The 22,236-nt window shown below is 32.6% G+C and overlaps 1 protein-coding gene across 4 annotated transcripts; it reads left to right on the plus strand.

The window, feature by feature from the left end:
- The first annotated feature begins 1,227 nt into the window (after positions 1–1,227).
- LOC148191967 (uncharacterized) lies at positions 1,228–7,511 on the plus strand. Of its 4 annotated transcripts, none has more exons than XR_015782686.1 (9): positions 1,228–1,440; positions 1,538–1,678; positions 2,533–2,631; positions 3,137–3,213; positions 3,377–3,485; positions 3,626–3,954; positions 4,257–4,363; positions 6,499–6,632; positions 6,716–7,511. XR_015782686.1 is itself a non-coding variant. In XM_088100915.1 (8 exons), the coding sequence occupies exons 1-7, from the start codon at positions 1,371–1,373 to the stop codon at positions 4,347–4,349; spliced, it is 918 nt and encodes a 305-aa protein (XP_087957041.1). In that variant the 5' UTR covers positions 1,228–1,370; the 3' UTR covers positions 4,350–4,363; positions 6,716–7,511. The 4 variants fall into 4 exon arrangements, 2 of the variants coding, with proteins under 2 accessions (XP_087957041.1, XP_087957040.1); XR_015782687.1 differs by having other exon boundaries at positions 6,510–6,632; XM_088100915.1 differs by lacking the exon at positions 6,499–6,632.
- Positions 7,512–22,236: the final 14,725 nt, after the last annotated feature.

Consider the following 22,236-nt stretch of genomic DNA (forward strand, 5'->3'; position numbering starts at 1 on the left):
CAACGATCACATGTTATTATTTTATTAGTTTGTTTGAATTTATATTTAAAAAAATATTTTAAAAAAACCAATCATAAGTTACCAATTGTATGTTATTAAAATGTTATAAAAAAATTGTTAAAAAAACATTATACTTTTGATTTCAATGAACAAATTCACAAACAAAAGCTATAATTTTATATTTTCAATATTTTACATGTTTTCAAATGTTATATATATATATATATATATATATATATATATATATATATATATATATATATATATATAATACACCAATGTAATTGATTTATTTGTGAAACCTTAAAGGAAATATTGTTATATGCGTGGTGATGGCTAATAAAGTTTAATAGATTGAGTTTATTAGATATAAGTATATTTTTAGTTCTTAGACTTACATATAAAATTGGATTTTGTTTTAAAGTTGATATACAACTGGAATTTTTAGTTATTAGATATTGCTATAAACAGCTACATGTAAAACAAAACCCTTCGACTACAAACATCCATAAGTTGAGTGTCTCTTCACTTCCTCCTATTTCTAATTAAAAGTTTATTGAATTGATAGTCAATGATATGTCCAAGACAATTAAAAGTTAAAGAAAAAACTAAGAAAACCTCAATAATGTAATTAAAAATAAAAAGGACCCAAATCTCACAATAAAAACAATTAAAAGATTTAAAAGTACAAATATACAATTAAGCCTCAAATCAAAAAAGAAAGAGTCAAAATTTTCACGTGGCAAAGAGGAGAAGAATTTTTATATATATAATTAGGGGAAGGTAGCAGCACACTTCATACGATTTTGTGTGATAAAAGCAAGTATGCTTTTTTCTAACGAAAAAGAAAGTTTGTTTTTTTAAAGAAAAAAGTAAGTGTCCACACATTATGGAATTGATAATAGTATTTTAAAATAATCAATGATTTTATCATTATGATTATATGATTTTTTTTTTATATAATATAAAGTTTGGATACCTGCAGCGGATAGAAAAAAACGTGCAAAAATCCTACGGCTCAGTTTTGGATTGAAAAGGTTGGTGAGTGAGCGATATGATTGGGTGTGGTGTGGTCTGTGGTTGTGGAAGGCATGGAAACTTTATCCTCCGTATACTTAAAATGTGGGGTTTCATGGCCCAAAAACTTTCCAACTAACGCTAAACAAAGTCAGAAAAGCGGGTCAGGTTCAGACTCTGGGCGCCAACACGCACAGGGAAAGCCACCTCTCTACTTCGCCATAAAAACCCGCGAAACATCCAAGCAGGCAACACTCTCACCCGCGCCTACCCTATATACTTATCACTTTTTCAATTCCTTTTCTTAGGGTTCGTTGCAAACGCCGCATTCCGCTCCTCAGCTTCACAGCGCCATGGAGGATGTTAGGGCTACCTCCGCCTGGGTCGCCAGCCGCTCCTCCCACGTCCTCGTCGACTCCGCAGGTTCATTCCCTTCGTTCTCAGCCCTCCTTCTTTACCTTCCTACAATGCTTTCGAAAATGATATGATAATGCGTGTTTGCCTCTGGTATCGTTTTCAGGGATTGAGAAAGTGGTGAGCACCATTGAGTCCATTCCCAAGGTTGAGTGGGATTTCGAAGGGATTCACTACTTCGATAATGGACCACTCACCGTCCAGTACTTGTTTGTTCTAGACGCTTTAAATTTTTGCTTCTGGCCTGGTACGCTGCGTTTATTTTATTTTTTTCCTTTTATATGCACATTTCTTTCTGCCGTTGTTAATGCTTAGAACCTTTTAACATTACGGCGAAGACTGTGACTGGTTAATTGCACGCCTGAAAGTACCTTAATCGTATTGTTAATGGCTCTCTGTTTTGGTATTTTCTTTTAATTGCTATATTTTTTATTGGTCACGCTAAAATGAGTTCATACATAGCAAGAAGATAGCGTGACAGTTGTCATTGATTGTTTGTCTATGTATGTTGATTAGGAAGGCCTTTATTATCGTGTTACAGAATAAGCAAGTCAATTTACCTGCAGAGCGTGTTGTTGAAACTTGATAGATAGGAACATGGTTTGCGAATATGCACGAGGTGGCGAATTTGGATTGTTATTTCTGTTTAACTGTGTCGGGTTTGTGTGTGTTAGCCACTTGTGTGTTACCAATAGTCAGTGGTTCTATTCTTGGAGTGGACTCCACTATTAAATATTGCAGCTTACAAACATATCCATCACCATAGCTTTCAAAATTATAGATCTTATTATTGATATTATCTTACATTTATTCCCCTGTTTATGGTATATTTGAATAAAAAGCCATGATAAACTTCAATTTTTGGTTGTAAATTATAAGAAATGAAGACCATTTAGATAGAATGCCTGTGTTAGTTTCTGATATACGGGAGATTAGAATATTATTGATTTGTTTCCTTGGTTAGCTGATTGGAAACAATTAATTCTCTTAACTGTGCCATAACTGTCTCATAATTTTAGCACATATATTTTTTATCCTTGGTTAACTGTGCCATCTTTTCTATTATTTTTAATGCTCACGTCTCTTCTCTTTTGCTACCAGATGAGGATTTGAATTATGACGATTTGGCATCTGGGTTAAAGGCAGCTCTTCAAAATGATAAATCTGCCTTCGATGCTGATCGCCTGCAAAAGTACACCGGTAGTCTACTCGGACCTCGTACTGTCTGTGTAGAAATTAACTAGAGTATTTAGTTACGTGCACACTTTTGAATGGAAATGACGAAGGTTTCGACAGTTTCGTAACTTCATCATGTTTGTATTATCAACTGAAATTAACGTTTGTCAAAGTTATATTAAAGACATAATAGATACTACATGAATAATTGATATTAATTTGGGTCACTTAAAGGAAATTACGCCCAAATAGTGAACAAATGCTCTTTTTATGCTGACAGGTCGGAGGCAATAATTTTTGTTTGGCACATGTATGCTTGCTTAAGATGGTTCAGCATTGACAGCATTGAAATTATAGCTTTTCATATGATAAAACCAAATAAGAAATTTGTGGTTAAGTTACAGTATTTTCAAAAGGCATCTTTATTTGTCTGCTTGGCCCTATGGTTGATGTGCTTGCTTCAATGCTTCCGATGAAGAAATTTTTTTCTACCAACGTAGCATAATTGAAAATGAGTTCATAATGTTAGGTCCACAATTGCGCGAGCTTTTGAGGTGGCCTAGACCCCTTCCTTTGGAAGATGAACGAGTTAGGTTACTTCATGAGGTAAAACAAATCATTAGCAGTGCTACCTTTAACACAACTACATCCATCTTTTTTTTGGTTACACTGTTTCTGTTGTATTTTCAATCCTGTTAATTTAGTTCTGGTATTAAGCATGTCTTGAAGTTTGATGGCACTGTGTATTACTGTCCGTTTCTTTTTCTAGGTTGGGATTGAATTGGAAAGGAACTTTGAAGGTAAAGCATCTAATCTTGTGCAGTGCTGTGGAAAATCAGCTGTGAATCTTGTCGCTCTAGTTGCACGCCATTTTCCTGGTATAGTTGTTTTTCGCTTAGTTTGTTTCTCAAATTCTGAAATATATATAATGCCCAATTTATGTGTGCTTCTGTTTGAAGTTGCTATGAATTGTATGCAAAGTATTTAATTTGTTGACTCCAATATTAATTGGTTCTAGGTTTTAGAGACCATACAGTGTACAAGGGACGCCAGGTATTTTTATACAAAAGGGCTCAGATATTTGCAGCAGATTTGTGGGGTGCATTTGGGGGACAAGGATATGGTGAGTTTAAAGACATCGGCTCTCTAACTATAATGGCGGACTATATTGTCCCAGCTGTGCTTCGGCAGCTTGGTGTTTTAAAATATAGTCCAGCACTGACCAGTACTATCGAGTCCAGTGGAGAAATAGGTCCAGGGACTGAGGAGGAAGTTGAACTGCGGGCTTGCTCTGTACATGCGGTGGAGAAAATGCGTGAGCTTATAAGTAAAAAGTCAGGAAGACAGGTTAGTCTTTTCTTACCGGAGTATCTCCACCTCATGGGCAATTTCCGATGCATGTAGAGTTGGATTTCTTCTAAGGTTATTTAAACTCAAGTGTCATAAATAAACAATTATTCACTGTTGGTTTGTTGCATGTCCATTTTTTAAAAAATAATTGAATCATTTTGTTAAATTATCTTTCTCCAGAAACATTTACACGCAAAAAGGAAATACTGCGCAATTTGTCTGTTATGGCTCATGTGTATTGTGCGCAAGTTGTTTATCTTATATGAAACTGAAAAGGCCTCTCTGACTTTTATATACAGGTTCTAAGTGTGGAGCTGGATCTTTGGCTCTGGGCTGCTGGTGTTCAGTGCACATCTCTGCAACACCACCGAACACTTTCAATATATTACTGAGCACATCATATATGGTAATTTCTAGTTATTAAAGAAGAAAATTTTGGCTGTTTTAAGGGTAATTATTTAGGATAGTGTGAATAACTACCTCCTTTTGAACTTATGTTTTTGGATCAGCTTTTGTAATTTTGCAAGAGATACGTTGCCTCGTGCCTTCAAATTTAATTTTGAATAGACTTTTTATTGAGATTTTAGGACCTAACTTATGTTTTTGGATCAGCTTTTGTAATTTTGCAAGAGATACGTTGCCTCGTGCCTTCAAATTTAATTTCGAATAGACTTTTTATTGAAATTTTTGGACCTTATAGTTTACCGCAGAAGGTGGTTAATATTTACTGTCAGATACTCAAATATAACTGCTGTGATAACCGAGGTTGCAACAGCAGGTGTCATTTTGACCTGTTTCAGTATATATATATATATATATATATATATATATATATATATATATATATATATATATATAGACACACACACACAGGGATAGAGAGAGAGAGACTTCCTACCTTTTATCTTAGGAGAGTATTGCTTTTTAGTTTGTGGGGACTGTTTCATTCTGAGTGTAATAATCCTATAAGTACCCAAACTTGTATGGGTGGTCAATGTCATTGAGTACAACTCGCTTGCTCTTAGCAAACGCATGCAGGTAGTGTTGCCTCGTTCACCGTCCACTGAGAGAATATCTATTCAATACGGCCTATCTCAAATATTCGGTTGATCGGAATGGGAGTAGGACCCATCGATGCAATATATTCTTTCTTTCTACCCCATTAATATCATGCCTTGCCACTAGAAAAACAATCTTTTCTTTCTAGAATCCGTTTCTATTTACATAGGCATATTTTTGTATAACCCCGGATAACCTCTAAACGGAGGACCCTAGCTGCTTATTTCAACATAGATGTGATCCCATCATTCTACTGAACTCTAATTAACGCCCTAGGAGCATCTTCGGTTGTTTGAAACAAACTCTTCCAGGAAGGAAATTTTATTTCCCACTCCAAAACTTTTTAAAAAAATGTTTGTATATATCGCAATATTCAATATCATTTCCCCCCACCGTTTCCTGGCATTAAATTCTGGGTTCGTGCTGCATCCCATTTTGGTGACCAAGTTTTTATACGGACGTCTTTTTTTAGTCCTTCGCAATTGGAACATTTTCTTGGAACAAATAGGTGTAGCCTTTGTTTGATAAAATTAATTAGTAGTTCATAAGTTAACTTTTAGATAAAATTGATTATTTGATGGCCACTCAAGTCCCTTATCACCAGTGCAAGAGAGTATAAAAATATTTTTTAGAATAGTGAAAAACACGTATTCATTCCGATTTGTAATAGTAGATATGACACTTCGTTATGTGTGAAAGAAATAGTAGTCACTTGTGAGAAGTTTATGTGGCTCGATTGAAACTAACTGGGGTTTGAAATGGCTTCTAATTGTCGATTGGCCAAGACTCGTGAGAAAGTGACAATGTTAATTTTTCCGGTAAAATTATAACTACGCGCGAAACCAACTATGTAAGTCTTTCAGATATAGTATTTTGTTTAGATGATGATTACGAAGTGTGTTCAGTATCAGTCACTGCTGGATAAATTAGATAGTTTCTATGGTTAAACATGCACGACCAATTCAAGTTAGCTTAGGTTGATGACACTAATAGATATGATTCAAAAGGCTTACATGCACACAAAGTCTCCCGTTGAACTAAAACAAACCAATCCAGTAATCGTGTGGCTGTTGGTAGGGGGATTGAAAATTGGACGACAAACAAAATATTTAATCATATAAGTAGTGTTTAATACCTACGTAATGCAATACAGTTTATATTGATTATTTGATTGAAAGATTGCATTGTTTCTGTTAATTATGTTCATGTGGAATCAGAACTGGTGCAACCGAAAACTTTACTCAACCAGAAGGCAGTATTTACAAGAAAGTTGAATTCCCTTACCATTTAAACGCTGATTATTGTTTAGGGTTGACGAATTACTGATTCCTCGTGTTCCATCGAACGATATCTTTTTTTTTTGTCAACAGACATTTTTAATTATCTTCTTACATCGTTATCAGTATCAGTTTGCAGTTATTGTTCTACATTTATGGCTGGAAAAAAAAATTGCAGTTTATATCTAAAAACAATTATAATTAGGAATTCACCAGAAAGAGATCAACCTGCTTGATGCTATAGAGTATGAAGGAGAGTCCGTTCTGTTCCCCGAGGCTTCTCCCCATCCATAAAAGGAATCACTACCTTTAGACCGTACCCAGCGTTTCTCTAAGCGGGTATGGTTGTAGGAAATAAATAGTATGTGTGTGTGTTCAGTGTGAGGATTCTCTTAATGGTGTCCATGTACCTTCACTTTCAGAAATCAGGTGTAAATGCAAAAGGTGATGGTTTTTTACAACTACTAGCAGTGGCGGGTGGCAGCAACTTTGTTTCATCTTTTTTACCTCCCCTGTTCTTTAGTGGGTAGAACCACTCACCATCCTAGTAAGTTTTAAACTTTCATTCACATTTTTCTTTTTCTGTTTTATTTTACTTGGTTAAATGAACAGTCTGATTTCGCTTCTGCCCATGCATAATACTTTTGCTTAGGTAATTTTAGGTAAAGTCTATGCCACTCGTGAGGGAATAATATCTGTATTGCATATCGATCATCCGATTAATCCCACGAAATTTACTCCATCCGTGTCCGTAAGAATCACATTCACATCAATTATATATACACACATTTATATACCTATATCAGACTCAGAGGCAGAATGAATATCTCTGTACACCTAATAAAAAATAGTTCTATCTAAACAGTGAGAATTATATAAACACGAAGTAGTACTGTGAAACTTTGAAAATCTGGTTTTGTTTAAAAACGTCGGATAGAATAGTCCAATTAAACAGAATTTGTGTACTCGAGAATTGAGATGCCGATTGATTTGAAGAGGAAGGACAACCAAGCAAGTTACTTTAGATTAAGAGACATGGGGACCTAGCCATCAACATCATGATTTGTTGGTGGAATCAGACTCAAGCTAATCCAAATGTATGTTGGTAATACAGGGGCCCACATATCGGAATCTTTAGGATATTGCCTACATTTTTACCATGATTTTAGCTCTTTGTTTCTATTGTGGAGATTAATATATTACGCCTCTTTTTTTTTTCTTCTTTCTTTTCTATAATTGATGATGGTCCTCAATTCTGTACATTGTTTATTATTTAACATCTTACCTTCCAATATAAGTTAACTCAGCACCTTTCCCTGGGTAATTCTAACCATTTTATCTCAACAGTTTATACTTCACACGTCGGTCTGCAATAGTGTATAACAGTTCTCTCTCACTTTTGATAGAATCAGATCAAGCTATATCAGTGAATCATGTAAATTCAGACTACTATCTCCTTTACAGACTTACTAAAAAAGTAGTGTTTAACATAAAAATGTCATGTTCAGGCTTACAAAATTTAACTTGATTCATTTTCATCATAGGCCCTTGGTAAAAAAAAAGGACGTATGATGAAGCTAGGAATGTTTATATGCACGTTTTCATAAATCATAGGTAAAATCATGGCATGAAGCATAATTTGAAGGGTTTGGACGGCTCATATGTCAACAAGCAATGCTTGATGTTGATGCGCGGACCCCTTTGGAAAGCTTTTTACAAAAGAATAGTGATTGCAGTTTTCCAAAACATGGTTTTATAATTTACCCCTTTTGTTAGAGGTGAAATTTGAAATCGACGTGTGCGATGGCGAAATTTCTTGTAGAGATTTTATATTTATATGGTAGAGAGAAAAGAATCTCAATATCACATCCAAATAAAGTTACAAAAACCTCCCTGTAAAGTGTCAACCAATAACCCAGCAACCCAAATATATAAGCAATCCTGATGAGGCCCTAAACATTAAGTCTCTGTATTGTAAGAGTATAACACTGTTTTCTTCTATATGCAACCTCACTCAATTTTATATAATATATATTATAATATCAAGATAATTTCTTAAATTTGGCATCTTCTGAAAAAACTCAATAATAAATATCTCATTAATTCAACATCTTATTCATGAAAAACAACATTGGTAACTTAACTTTACTTCTTTACGCCATTGTGGTTTCTTGCACTTACTTTATAAAGTTTGATATAATAATCTCCTCCAACTAGTTAAGTTATAAGTGAAGTTACTACTGATGAGATAAGTTTATGAACTTAGTATATAATTAGCTACCATAGCATTTAGTATGCACTCAATAAACAACATTATGGATATTGTCTCATCATGTGTTTCATATCATCACATACATAAATTTTGTATGCATTTATCCATGTCATTAATAGAAACATTTTTTACCATACATATAAGCATACATTATTAATGTGATGTCATAACGGTTAAGAATTCAAATATAAATTTAAGTGTGTATAAATGCTAAACTTACATAATATAAGGAATAAGTTTCATTGTTTAAAATTTTTGAATTAAATGTAGTATCAATCCGGATTCAACTAAAATTTTATTATTATCGTATCTCTCTCTGGTGAATTTTTTCAAAACACCTTTTAGTGATATGAGAATTTTAAAGTTTTCTTATGAAAATTTAAGCAAACGTGTGTTTCGTTGTAATAACAATACTACAAGTTAAGATCATTAATTAGAGCATTTCTTATAATTTGATAAGAAGTTGAAGTATATACATAGAATATGAAAATTGGAAGGTTAAAAGGTGATACTTTTTTTAATATAAATGCCATCTAGGTAGGTCACCGTCCTTGCATGGATAAGTAGATTAGATGAGAACAACAAAGAAGAAACTTTGTCTCTGTCGCTAAAGTCAACACCGTGACTCAATGATCAGTCATCTGATAGAAGTTGCCTGCAATTCCATCCAATGCAGCCGAGGGGGACAGGATAACAATTCTTCATCATGAAATCAGAGACGTACTTATTAATATTTATAATATTTCGTTTCATTTTTCACTAAAGATATTATTTTCTATTTTGTTTTCTCTTTCTTTTCTTCCATCTATGAATATTTATCATTTCCTATGTAGTAAATTCTAACAAGATGTAATTAGAAAAAAGAAAGTGAAGCAAAATGATAAGGATGCCATGTCTGTCACGACAAGGACATGTTGATGCTTCTGGTTTAGAAGTGCTTCCTCATTCTCTCTCTTCTTCACTCATCGCAATGGACTAATTAACTTTTCATTAATGGTAAGTGTGTTTTCTTTTAGTCTAATTTCGTTGTTAAGGCACGTTCAATGGGAGTTTTATTTCACATCTCATTATCAACTCGCAATATTTATCATTGTCACAACCTCATCACTGCCAATTCCTACTCATTAATGCAATAAACTATTCTTTTATCAATATTATAAGAATACATGTTGAAATTTTAATCTGTAGAGTTTTTACTTACATCCAAACTCAAAAGGAACATGAAAAAGTATAAAAGTGGCATCTGAAACAAAACTAAAATCTCTCTGCAACAACTGCTACAATCGATAACCAGATTGTGTTTTTACATATATTCGAATATTTTAACCAAAATGTTTTATGAAAATAAAATTATTTTAATAATATTATATAAAAGAAACTAATGCTTTGATGTGTACAAATATACAATACAACCAAGAAAAGTAAAATTAACATCTAACTATAATTTTATAACTCACGATGCATATTAATATTTATATTTCGAAAATAATTTATATTAATCAAATTCTTTTAAACAATTATTATAATATCATTCAAAAAGTGCAAAGTATTTCCTTTGCTTTTATGCTTTGTCTTAATGCCAATTATTTTAAAAATATTTTGATTAAAAAATTTAGTAACTGGATTTATATTTATTTCAATCTCACATAATATGTTTTTAAAGTAAATTTTGATCTATTTGTATATTATAATTTGATCATAAATTTAGAACTCTTGAGGGGATAGTGAGTTAAGAATTACTCTTTTACATTTTATTGATTTTTCTTCATCACTTACTATTTTGGTTATTTTTATCTTCCATGTTCCTAGTTTAGTCCTTACAACAGGCGTATATCAAAGTTATTCTTATGCTTAAATTAATTACAAAATCTTGGATCAGTTTTGAAGTATATATTAATTTTACAATTTAATTATCTACCTTCTTACCTTAAGTATCTATAGGTTTCAATACTTTTAATTAAAAATTGATCCAATTATAGTCTAAAAGTTTCTAAACATGTTTTGTCTTGTTAATTATGTAAAATTTATGAAAATAATTTACATATGTTTTTATGATCTGTTTAAAAATATGTAATTTTAAGAGATTGTCTACCCAGTTAACACAGAAAAATAAATTGACCGATTGATTATACAGTACATGAATCATGTAATACAGTAACGGAACAGTCAGAAAAGTTGTAAAATCAACAATTTAAGCAGAATTTCCCTCACACCTCTTCTCTGACTAATTTTACTATCTTAAATGATCTTTAATTGTTTGGCGCATGGATGCACGCCATATTTTATTGCTCTGAGAAAAACAATGTACGAACAATTAATTCACCTGTACACATGCGTATACATTTTTAAACTACTAAAATATGCCCTGGAATTTTTCATTTAACAGCATCTCCCAATGTTTATTGTTAGACTAAAAATTATAACTTACCATTATCACGAGATAAATAATGTCATGTATATCATCTTCTACCGTTTTCACTCATGAAAACGTTCAAAGGTTGTGGTGCAACAGCTCGTTGATGAGGTGGGTGTCACGACCTCAACAAGTTCATGTGCAGAAATTGGAATGTTCAGAGGATGAGACTGAATGAGGTCATCCATATAAATGTGTGGAGGTTTTTCTCCCTGCATTCATCATTACGTGTCAATTATATTGTCTTCAAAAGCGACGTGTCACTTGCAGAGTATCACGGAGTCAATTCATTTAAATCTTCATTATGGCTAAGTTTAAAGATTAGTTTCCTTTAACGCTTTGTTAAGCATGAAAACTTCGAAACAGTCATAATACTCGTATATTGGGTTATCCTTTCTACCTCTATTTAATATTATGTTCCATTTAGAAAACGTGGATTAGAGTTTAAGGGGTTAAAGATCGTTAATTGCATAGTATTAACTTAATCTTAGTTTTAATCGATGCGAAATCTTTGACAGAAAATGTTGTGTTGAAGATGAAGTGTTCAGCGTCAAAGATTTGCTGCTTAATGACAGTGGCAATCAGAGTGAGGAATTTGAAGCAAATATAAAGTTCCACACGCATCTTTTTATCTTGTTTTCGATGATATTTCTTTTCCCTCACAGAAAAAAAAAACTTACAATTTCAAGAAAAAAAAATTCTTCTAACATCGATGTTTTCCTCATCCATTAAAATTGAACACGCATTAGAAAAAACATAGCAAAATTTATAATAAAATGTGAAAATAATTATATATAAAATTAATTTTTGGTTAACTGATTTTGTCCTTAAACTTTAAAATAATTTTGATTATTATTTTTATCTAAAGCTTTAATTATATTAAATCTTTATACTTAATAAAGAAATGAATAAATATATTTTTTTCATTCAATAATAATAGACGTGACAAATGATAAATCACATTCATTTTTTAAGATGTTAATTAAAAAGAAAATTATAAATCGAATCCAACATGATTTATCTAATGATACATTTAAAAACATAACAATTAACACCGTGGATAAAAAACTATATTTATATATATATTCTTAAATATAAATATCTAACAAGATTAAAATTTGAGATAAATACAAAAATCGAAATGGTATTATATTTTATGAAGGATGACATAGTTAACCTATTAAATTTTATCATTTAATATCTCCCTGTCTAAATATTAGAACCTGACCTTGTTAGCCGATGCTAAAAAAAAAATATTGATATTTATTTGTCCAATGAATGGAATGAATGCGGAAAAGCAACGGAATCGTCATTATTAGAAAAATAGAATAAAGAAAGGAATGAGACGTTGCTTAATCAGCTAGACGTGTCTTGTTTCTTATTTTATGAAAAAAGTGACACGACATCAAATAACCCCACGACAATGCAGGGTCGGTGGTATAGGTTTGCACAAAACACTGATAACAGTACTAATCTAATACTAAACAAATACTATAATGTTTCCCAGAGGCGTAACTAGGGTTTGTTTTTGGGTTCTCTATGAGCTATCCCATTTTTCTATGTTGGTCAACATAGGAAATAAATATTTGATGTGTGTCCGAATAGGATGTTCTTTTGGACATTTTTAACTGTGCTGTAAAATTCAACTTTTTATTTAGAAAAACGAGAATGGTAGCATGGTTTGCATTTTATAAAAGCTGAGGCAAAATCTGTGTGCTGCTTGTTGGGGAGAATACAAACTAAAGAAAATTTGACTTTGGTGCAATTTAAATGTGTGAACTGCTACGCTAACACTGCTTCTGTTTCCTGATCTTACACCAAACCTTCAATCATTACTGTCTTAAATACAATATATCATTAGGCCCTTCTAATTTTATATATATTTTTTGTACCCTTTTCCCACGCTCCTCACAGCCTTGCACTTGCTGCGGAATTATTTCTTTACGAGAGTCTTGCATGTGCACGTCATTCTGTGCTCATTGGTAAAATACCCACCACTTTTCCAAACCCCAACCTAAACATTTTTACGTTCATTTAACACACGTAAGAAAGATAAAATATCATCAAATTGTAAAATTTTATATTTTTTTTAAGAAAGTAAAAAGTAAAAGAGATGGTATCAAATAAATATAAAAAATTAATATATGTCAAAATAATATTTTTCTTTCGCAATTTTATTAAGCACCAAAGTTCTAATAAATTATACTATTTTTAAATTTCTTGTGAGTTCTTCAGAAGTTTTTTTTAGTTGTAAAATAAATTATTTACAGTGATTACGTACCCTTGATTAAGATATCTGACTTTTATTTTTCAAAATAAATAAAATTAATTAAATTAGAATATTTGTCCTAATTTTTCCTGTAACAAAGTTTAGATTAGTATGCTCGTTTTAAAAGAGTTAGAAGAGTGTTTTATTTGTACGGATTCTAAGTGAATTTAATTCTTTTTCAGTGCAAGTAGACCTCCAAATGTTTTTTGTTTATATACACAAAAATAAGTAAAAAATATTAATAAAGTGATTTATATTGGATCATCTAAACTGTGTCTAGTATTTCTTTAAGTTATTTTTAGAAAAAAAAATCTATTGTGCTTGAAATGTATAGTAGAGAATCAAAGAAATGAGATTTGTTTAAATTACTTTAGGTCTCAATTTGATATGAAATTATTTGATATATGGAAACATTTTTTCAAATTAAAGGTTAAAGAAACGATTATTTATCTTTGAAATTATTTTTTCATTCTCACATGTGTTAATTACTTATCCTAAGTGTTATTTACATTATAGTTTAAAATCGAAGCATGATTTTATTTTTAAAAGGTAAATAAGAGGATTCAAAAAATAAAATTTATTTATATTATCATTAATCTTGAATCCTTAAGTGATATAATAAAATAATTATGGATTGCAAAACTAAATTTACTGTAATAAGACATGCAAAGTAATATTATCAATATTTCTTCTTACTATAATGAATATAACTGATAACTTTTATTGATTATTCTATTTTTCATCTCTTGTTAAGCGATAAGAACTATCTTAGATACTTATGCAATAAATAAGTTATAGGATTCTAATTTCATCAAATAAACGAAGAATGTTTTGTAATGCATCTTAGAAATAGATAATGAAACAAAGATTTGTTTGAAGGTATTATACTTTGTGTAATCTTTTCCACGATTTTAAAAATATCTTTGTTATAAAATAATACTTTTATTCTAAAAAACACAATATTTATTTTGTACGATTAACAATAAGTGAATTTTTATATAATAGATGTTTGACTAAAAAAATTGGATTTTTTTTTTATATTTTCATATCTAATTATCAGTGAAAACATACGTGTGTTCATTTTTTTGTGATAATAAAAAATAATAAAAATATTCCTATTATTATTTATTTTTATAGTTATAAAATTAAATATAAATAATTTTTATTCATTTTGTAGGTGATTATATAATTAAAAAACTATTAAACTTAAAAATTCCGTTAAATTTAAAGAAACGGTTTTAAATAATAAAATTGATGAAATAATTATTTTAGTTTAAAAACTTTTATTTAAGGATAAACTTGAAAAAAAGACACAAAATATAAATCTTTTTATATATTAAATGTATATTTTTCACTATTATAAATAAAGATTTCCTTCCTATGTTTATATAAATTACTGAGGTTGCTGCTTATATATATATGTAGAAAAATTAAAGGCTTTATCCTAATATTAATACCAATTATTACACAGGTATATGAAGACGTTTTTAATTGTTGAGTTCTCTAAAATTTAATATTGCTTATTGTAAAAGAAAGATTAAGGGTTTCTAGTATATTTAGACTATATGATATTAAACTGTATGAGCTACCACAATAATCAATCACAAACATTCATTTTTAATCAAAAACTTAAACGAGAGAGATGTGTTAAACTTTCCCCCTCTTTCACACACATAATTTTGTTATATTAATTCCGTTTAAGATAAATAAACAAATGTATATGTATTTACTAAAAAAAACTTTTTGACTCGTGCACATATTTTTGTGGTTACATTTGCTAATGTATTTACTTTTTTAAGACGAGAAATGCGTTATAAACCATTTATGTATTCATGATCTAATTGTTTGATATTTTTATATATTTTTTTGAGATATAGGGTTCAATATCTCAATAAAACACACTTTTATTTTAATTTATTGGAATCTCTTTCAAAAGACACTCTGATGATATTTAAATCAGTAATTAAATCGATTATAGTTCAGAGTAAAGATTTAAATTCAGACAATGACCTACTTTCTTACTTTAAACTTTTATTTATAGTTTTTTAGATGAGTTTGGAATTAGTGAAACCCTGACTCAATCTTAATCCACCGACTAATAATTAGTACTTACCAATAATCTTACTTTAGAATGATGTTTAGGGATGTTTGTTGATCAAAAACTTCCAGTCTCTAATCGTGTTCGATTGAACACTTATCTAGATTCTCTGAGTTGACCTATGTGGCCAGTCATCCTCTCCTCTCCATGATCCTTGTCCCGTCGGGCCGTACTGGTGTATGGTACTGGTACATTCATATTTTTTCACCCTAAAATTAAACCATCTCAAAGACATTCCCTTTATTTACTTTTCATTAATTTTATACTTAAACAAAATATCACAAGTTTTATATAACTGTTTAAATTGCCCCAATCAAGATAATTTTATGGCAAATTTACCTTTAAACCTATATTAGTAACCTGCCACTTTATTTGAATCCTGGGATCAGATAAAAGAAATTTGAGATAAGAAAGCTGTCAATTTTTTAGAACAGAACCTGTAAGACAAAAATATTTAATAAATTTAGATATACATTTTTTAAACTAATTCAATTCTACTTATTTTTATTAATACGAAAATTATTTTATATTTTATATTTTTATGTATGCCACTCCCAATAAATATTCAGAATGATTTAAAGATTATATTTGTATTTTATAAAATAAAAAACCACTAAATAAACTTAACCGATGTTTTTAATCTATGAGAAATTACATAATTTTTCTTACACATAAATGTAGATACATTCGATATACATTCATATGGGAAATACCAGTTTAATGTAACGGTTATAAATCAACACATCATATACAGCCGTTTAATCACATTCCCTAAATCAACCACAAAAGAAACACGAGTGTGATAAAAAATATATTCACTGTAATTTAGAATTTCGTTGGTAGATGTGATATTGTGAAGAAATAAAAATAGAGTTGTCTAATTATACATTTACACTAACAATTACAAGACAAAATTAAAAATAACAACAACACAAAAATATATTTATTTGGTTATGTAAAAATGGCATTCACGTCTACATTAAATGGTGTGCGCAATTTTTATTGATAAATTAAGTTTATAATTATATGAGTATTTATAAAAATAAAATAAGTAAATGGATCAGATTTAATAAAGTCTTCAGACTTGACAAACTCAACAATTTCTTACTTGAAGGTTGATCACATCAACTACATTCCAAATTAAATCTAATAAATATAATAAACCTCAAAATTAGAAAACTAGTGTATGTCTTCTCAATAGTATCATCAGTAATTAATATTTTAATGGAGTGATATTTCAACTCAATGTGAAAAACAACATTTTTTGCAAGAAAAATGACACTCTAATTATCACAATAGAGAGCACTATCACACTACTTATTGTTCAACCCTCAAGAAAATTTTTTAACCAAACCATTTCCTTACGTGCTTCCGAAATAGCCATGTACTTTGCTTCTATGGTCAGCACTTTTTTGTAGTCATGTAGTACTCTTCCTCGTGTCTAAACAACCAATCAAATCCGCATTATACCCTTTCGAAATTAAATCCTTCTTACTAAAACATAATGTAGTTTTAAAAATACCATTCAAGTAGTGTAGCAACCACTTGACAACTTCTCAATGCTTCCTTCCTGAATTAGATATAAATCTATTCATAACTGTCACTACATGATGAAGAATGTAACATTGTATACATTAAGTAACAACCATAAACACATAAGGTATCTTTATCCATTTTTGCCTTATCTTCGTGCGTTATAATTAAAAGTGACTGCTCTTTAGTGAGATTAAAGTGAACTCCCATAGGGGTACTTAGGATCTTGGCATCCTGCACAAAATTCTTCTAACACTGCCTTTTCTTTCTCTATTGGCTTCTTTACATTTTTGGATTTTTTTTCTAAAGTTTGCTCTTATAGATTTCATTTTCATTAAATGTACATCTTTGCTTCTGACCTTTATTTATCATCCCAAAGGTGATATCACATATCATCAACTCCATAACGGATGAAAAATGCACATTCTTGATTTCAGATCAAGCTTATCCTTATCAGCATCTCTTACACAACATAAGAAACACAATAAAATACTTTCAAGTGAGAAAGACTTACATCCTTGCATTTCCATTCCTCCTCAAGAATCTTGAATCCTATGAAACCGGGGTTGGGGTCCTTTATTAATGAGGTATGTTGATGTGCTCATTGTTTATGCCCATAATGTCTTTTTTGGTAACCTACATTAATGCTTATACTTTTTGCCCTCTCATTCAAGGTTTTATTCATTCTTTCAACAACATCATTTTGTTGAGGTGTCTCATTATAATTCCATTCCAAGCACAATAATCAACAAATTCAGAACTACCATATTCACCATCATTATCAAGCTTTAAACATTTAATTTGTAACTCTATCTCATTCTCAACAACAACTTTTCACTTCTTAAAGGTATTAAATCCTCACTTTTTGGACTTTGATATGCTATGCCCAAAACTTTGCCCTCTTTCAAGGTTGTTGCCTCTACTTTCAGTGCTTAATAAGGAACCTGTTGATTCTTTGAAAGTCCTTCTACGAACATCCTGACTAAAGATTAAATCCTTAATCTCTTCAAAGGTTAATTTTGTAGTTTCAAATGTACTCGTTACTGATATGATAGTTCCTGACTAGCTATCAGGCAAAAAAAATATCAATAATAAATTCATTCTCAACTAACTAACGAATCAAGAATATCTTGTTTAGTACTACTGATATGGCAGCAATTGTCTTCGCTTTGAAGATTTGGAGACAGTACCTGTATGGCGCGCAGTTTCAGGTGTTCAGTGATCATAAGAGCCTGAAATATCTCTTTGATCAGAAGGAGCTTAATATGAGGCAAATGAGATGGATGAACTTTCTTAAAGATTTTGATTTTGATCTCCTCTATCACCCTGGGAAAGCTAATGTGGTGGCAGATGCATTGAGCAAGAAGTCAGTGCATGTTTTGGTATTGATGGTCAAAGAATTAGAGCTGGTCGAAAGCTTAAGAGATTTGAGATTGCAGGTGGAATTTGAAGCTGATTGTATTCGATGCAGTAATTTGGTCGTGTCCAATGACTTGTTGAAGGTTGTCAAAGAAGAGCAGTTGAAAAATGTTGAGTTTTAAAAGTCAGCAGGTTTGATTGAGACTGAGCAAGGTAAAGATTTTACCTTGGGGGCTGATGGCATTCTGAGATTCAAAGGCAGGGTCTGTGTACCCAGCAATTCAGAAATGAAGAGGTTAATCCTTGAGGAAGGTCATAAAAGCCATTTTAGCATGCATCCTGTTATGACTAAAATGTATCAAGATCTCAAGGAATCTTTTTGGTGGTCTATTATGAAGAGAGATGTAACTCAGTTTGTTGCCTCTAGTCTAACCTGTCAGAAGGCTAAGATAGAGCATCAGAGATCCGGAGGTTTGTTACAGCAGCTTGAGATACATGAGTGGAAATGAGATAGCATAGCCATGGATTTTGTTACCCATTTGGCACGCACGGTTAGAGGTCATGATGCGATTTCGGTGATTGTGGATAGGTTGACCAAGAGTTCTCATTTCTTAGCGATTAATTTGAGGATGTCGATATCGAAGTTGGCGCAGTTGTAGATCAAGGACATTGTGAGACTGCGTGGAGTACCTTCTAACATTGTATCAGATAGAGATTCGTGGTTCACATCTCGCTTTTGGCAAACACTTCAGAGTGAGATGAGCAGTAGGCTACAAATGAGTTCAGCATATTATCCCCAGACCGATGGACAATCAGAAAGGGCGATCCAATCACTTGAGGACTTGTTGAGGACGTGTATTTTGGACCACTTAGGAGTCTGGGATGAGGTGTTGTCATTGGTGGAGTTCACCTTCAACAACAGCTATCAGGCCAATATTAGTATGGCTCCGTTTGAAGCCCTGTATGGAAGACGTTGCATAACACCTTTGTGTTGGTTTCAGGAGGGAGAATATGTGTTAACAGGGCCCGAGTTAGTACAACATACTAGAGAGAAAGTGAAGCTAATTCAAGAGCGGATGCATGCTTCTCAGAGTAGACAGAAGTCATATGCTGACCAGAGACGTAGACCCTAGGAGTTTGAAGTTGGGGATCATATCTTCCTCCGAGTAACTCCTACTACTGGTGTGAGAAGAGTTATTCGTGTTAGGATGTGTTCTCCTAGGTACCTTGGTCCTTATCAGATCTTGAGACGTATAGATCAGTTGCCTATGAGATAGCCATGCCACCCCTTCTTGCAAACCTTCATCTAGTGTTTCATGTCTCACAACTTAGGAAATATGTGCCAAATTCGTCTCATGTGCTAGAGGCTGAGAATGTTCAAGTCAGGAAAGATCTGTCGGTGGAGGTGCAGCCTGTCAGAATTGAGGAGAGCTGGAACAAGCAACTCAGAGGCAAAACCATCAGTCTAGTCAAAGTCGTCTGGGATAGTAGGACTGGTGACTCTACTTGGGAGTTAGAGGGAGTCATGAGGGAGTCTTATCCTCACCTATTCTCAAGTAAGTCTAATTTTCAAGGTCGAAAATTTTTTATGTCTGGGAGAATGTAAGGGCCTAAAAATGTAGGGTTATTAGGCCTTAGGTTGAGACAGCCAGACCCGTAAAACTAAGGACATCATGACCTTAGAAGGGACCTTTCAAAATCTGAGTTCATTAGCCAACTTTCCCTTCTCTCTCTAGAACTCTTATTTTCTCTAACGTTACTCTGCCTTCTCTCTACCATTCCCTCACATTCAGTCGTTGCATTATTGATTAGGTGGTGCTCAGGTGATCGCGGTGTTGAGACCTTCATAACCATCCGAATATATTTTCATTCTTCAACGGGTAAGTAGCTCTTCACTGTTCTCCGCTGTTTGGGACTTAGGGAAAGTTGCATGTGCCTAGTGTACCCTTCTTTACGTTTTTCCTCTATTCGTTCTAGCTCTAAGAGCTGTTTCTATCGCCACTTGGGTGATTTGTAGAGTGGGGTTGTGCCCTTGCTGTGTGAGGTGTTGTAGAGAACGGTATTGTAAGCTGTGTTATGGAGTTTTCCAGGTAAGGGGAGCTAGATATTATTTTTAATTTGCTTGCAGTATTTGTATGTATGTTAAATTCCTTAATGGGTGTGTTGTTTGGTTTGTTTGTTTAAGCTCTAAAGTAAGTGGGTCATGCATGTTGATGTGTGTGATGTATAAAATTGTAGCGTGAGGTCTGTAAACTGAATTAGTTGAACTTGACTGCTATAATTGGGCGTGTTGGAAGTGCTTGGAGTGATAAATCTGTTATAGCTTGAATGAAATAGAAAGTTAAGTGAAATTATGGTGTTTTAGGGCAAATTGGGGGAAGTGAGGTAGTGATTTTGGGCATTTGGGTCTAAAGCGCAATTGGGTTGTTGGGGCAGTCTTAGCTAGTGTATTGTGACTTGTTTGAGTCACTAAATTGATAAAAATAGGTGCAAAGCAGTAGGATTGGGTTTTGGATCCCTAAGTTGGGAAAATTGGTGTTTTAGAGTTGAAATTGAGTCTTAATAACTTTAGAATGGTAGTAGGAATGTTTAGAATCATTTAGATAAGTTTAATTAAGTATAAAACAAGAATTAAATGTGTTAGAAGTTAGTAAAAATGGTTAGGAATGGTTATGTTAGGTGTTGTTCATATTTCTGTAGAATTATGCAGTTTCACCGAAAGTGAACTGATAATCGTTCGGTCATGCGCTGTTGAGCGTTCGGTCTCTTAGGTAGCGTTCGGTCTTGATAGTGCTCGATCTCAGGTAGCGTTTGGTCTCTTAGGTAGTGTTTGGTCTCTTAGGTAGCATTTGGTCTTGATAATGCTCGGTCTTAGGTAGCGTTCGGTCTTGATAGTGCTCGGTCTCAGGTAGCGTTCGGTCTCTTAGGTAGCATTCGATCTCTTAGGTAGCGTTCGGTCTCTCAAGTAGCGTTCGGTCGTAGTAGTATTCGGTCTCTCTTAGTGGGCGGTCCTCAATAGTGTTCGGCCACATCTTCAGTCTAACCTTTTATCTACCGTTCGGTCCTGTCCTTTGGGAAGTGAGATACCGTTCGGTCTCCACCATTCACAAGGTGTTCGATCTTGCTCATTATGTGTTGATGTTTTCCGTTCGGCCTATATTCCTATTTATTCCAGTATGCTATTTTACTTAATTGTTCCAATTGCTTTAAGGGCTTATGTGTGCATTATCATGTTGGTGTTAAAGTGAAAAGTATCAGTATTGGATGTAATTCCATGATCCTCAAGGGGGGATACATGGTGGTGCCCTCATTGTTTAGAATGGTTTGCATGGTAGCTCAGTTTTGGGGGTTATCCTGAAACTACAATGGTCAATCATTCTCAAGTAGAGAGGATTAAATCATGTCGTGAGTAGTAGTAGGAATTCCTAGTCTTGGGTGCTTCCAGTATGGCCCAAGGTGAGTGATAACGGACTAACCTCGTGAGTGTGGTAGGGTGAAACCCATTAGCAATGGCTTTGCAAAGCAGTAGAGGCCACCATGAGTGCATGACCCGCCATAGCTCGACAATCATTCTAAGTCCGGACGAGTCAAGTTTAAGTGCAACAAGTCATGTGGGTGTAGTGTATTGTATCTGTCTTTGCTTGCATATTGCCTGTGACTGCTATAACATGATTTTTATATCTAGCTCACCCTTGTGTGTTTTTGTTTGCTTGGGTATGCTTTCTTTTGCAATGATCATCCACTTGGATGTGAGCAAAGATGGATGACGTGCCTCTGGAGCAAACTTTGGAGGAAGATGATGTTGTTGCTTAGTCTCCTTAGGATTCTATCAGTTATTCCTTATCTTTTGAAATACTCTATTATGTTTAAGTTTTAAATTAGGACTCAATTTGGGATGACTGTAAGCTTAAAACTTTATTTACAGTCTACTCTAACTGTTCTCTTTTATATAAATGTGGACTTACTATGTTATATGATTCTATATAATCTGGGATGTTA

This window comes from Vigna umbellata, chromosome 10 (genome assembly GCF_029865625.1).
Source record: "Vigna umbellata cultivar VRB3 chromosome 10, Vumbellata_1.0, whole genome shotgun sequence".
Lineage (NCBI taxonomy): Eukaryota > Viridiplantae > Streptophyta > Magnoliopsida > Fabales > Fabaceae > Vigna > Vigna umbellata.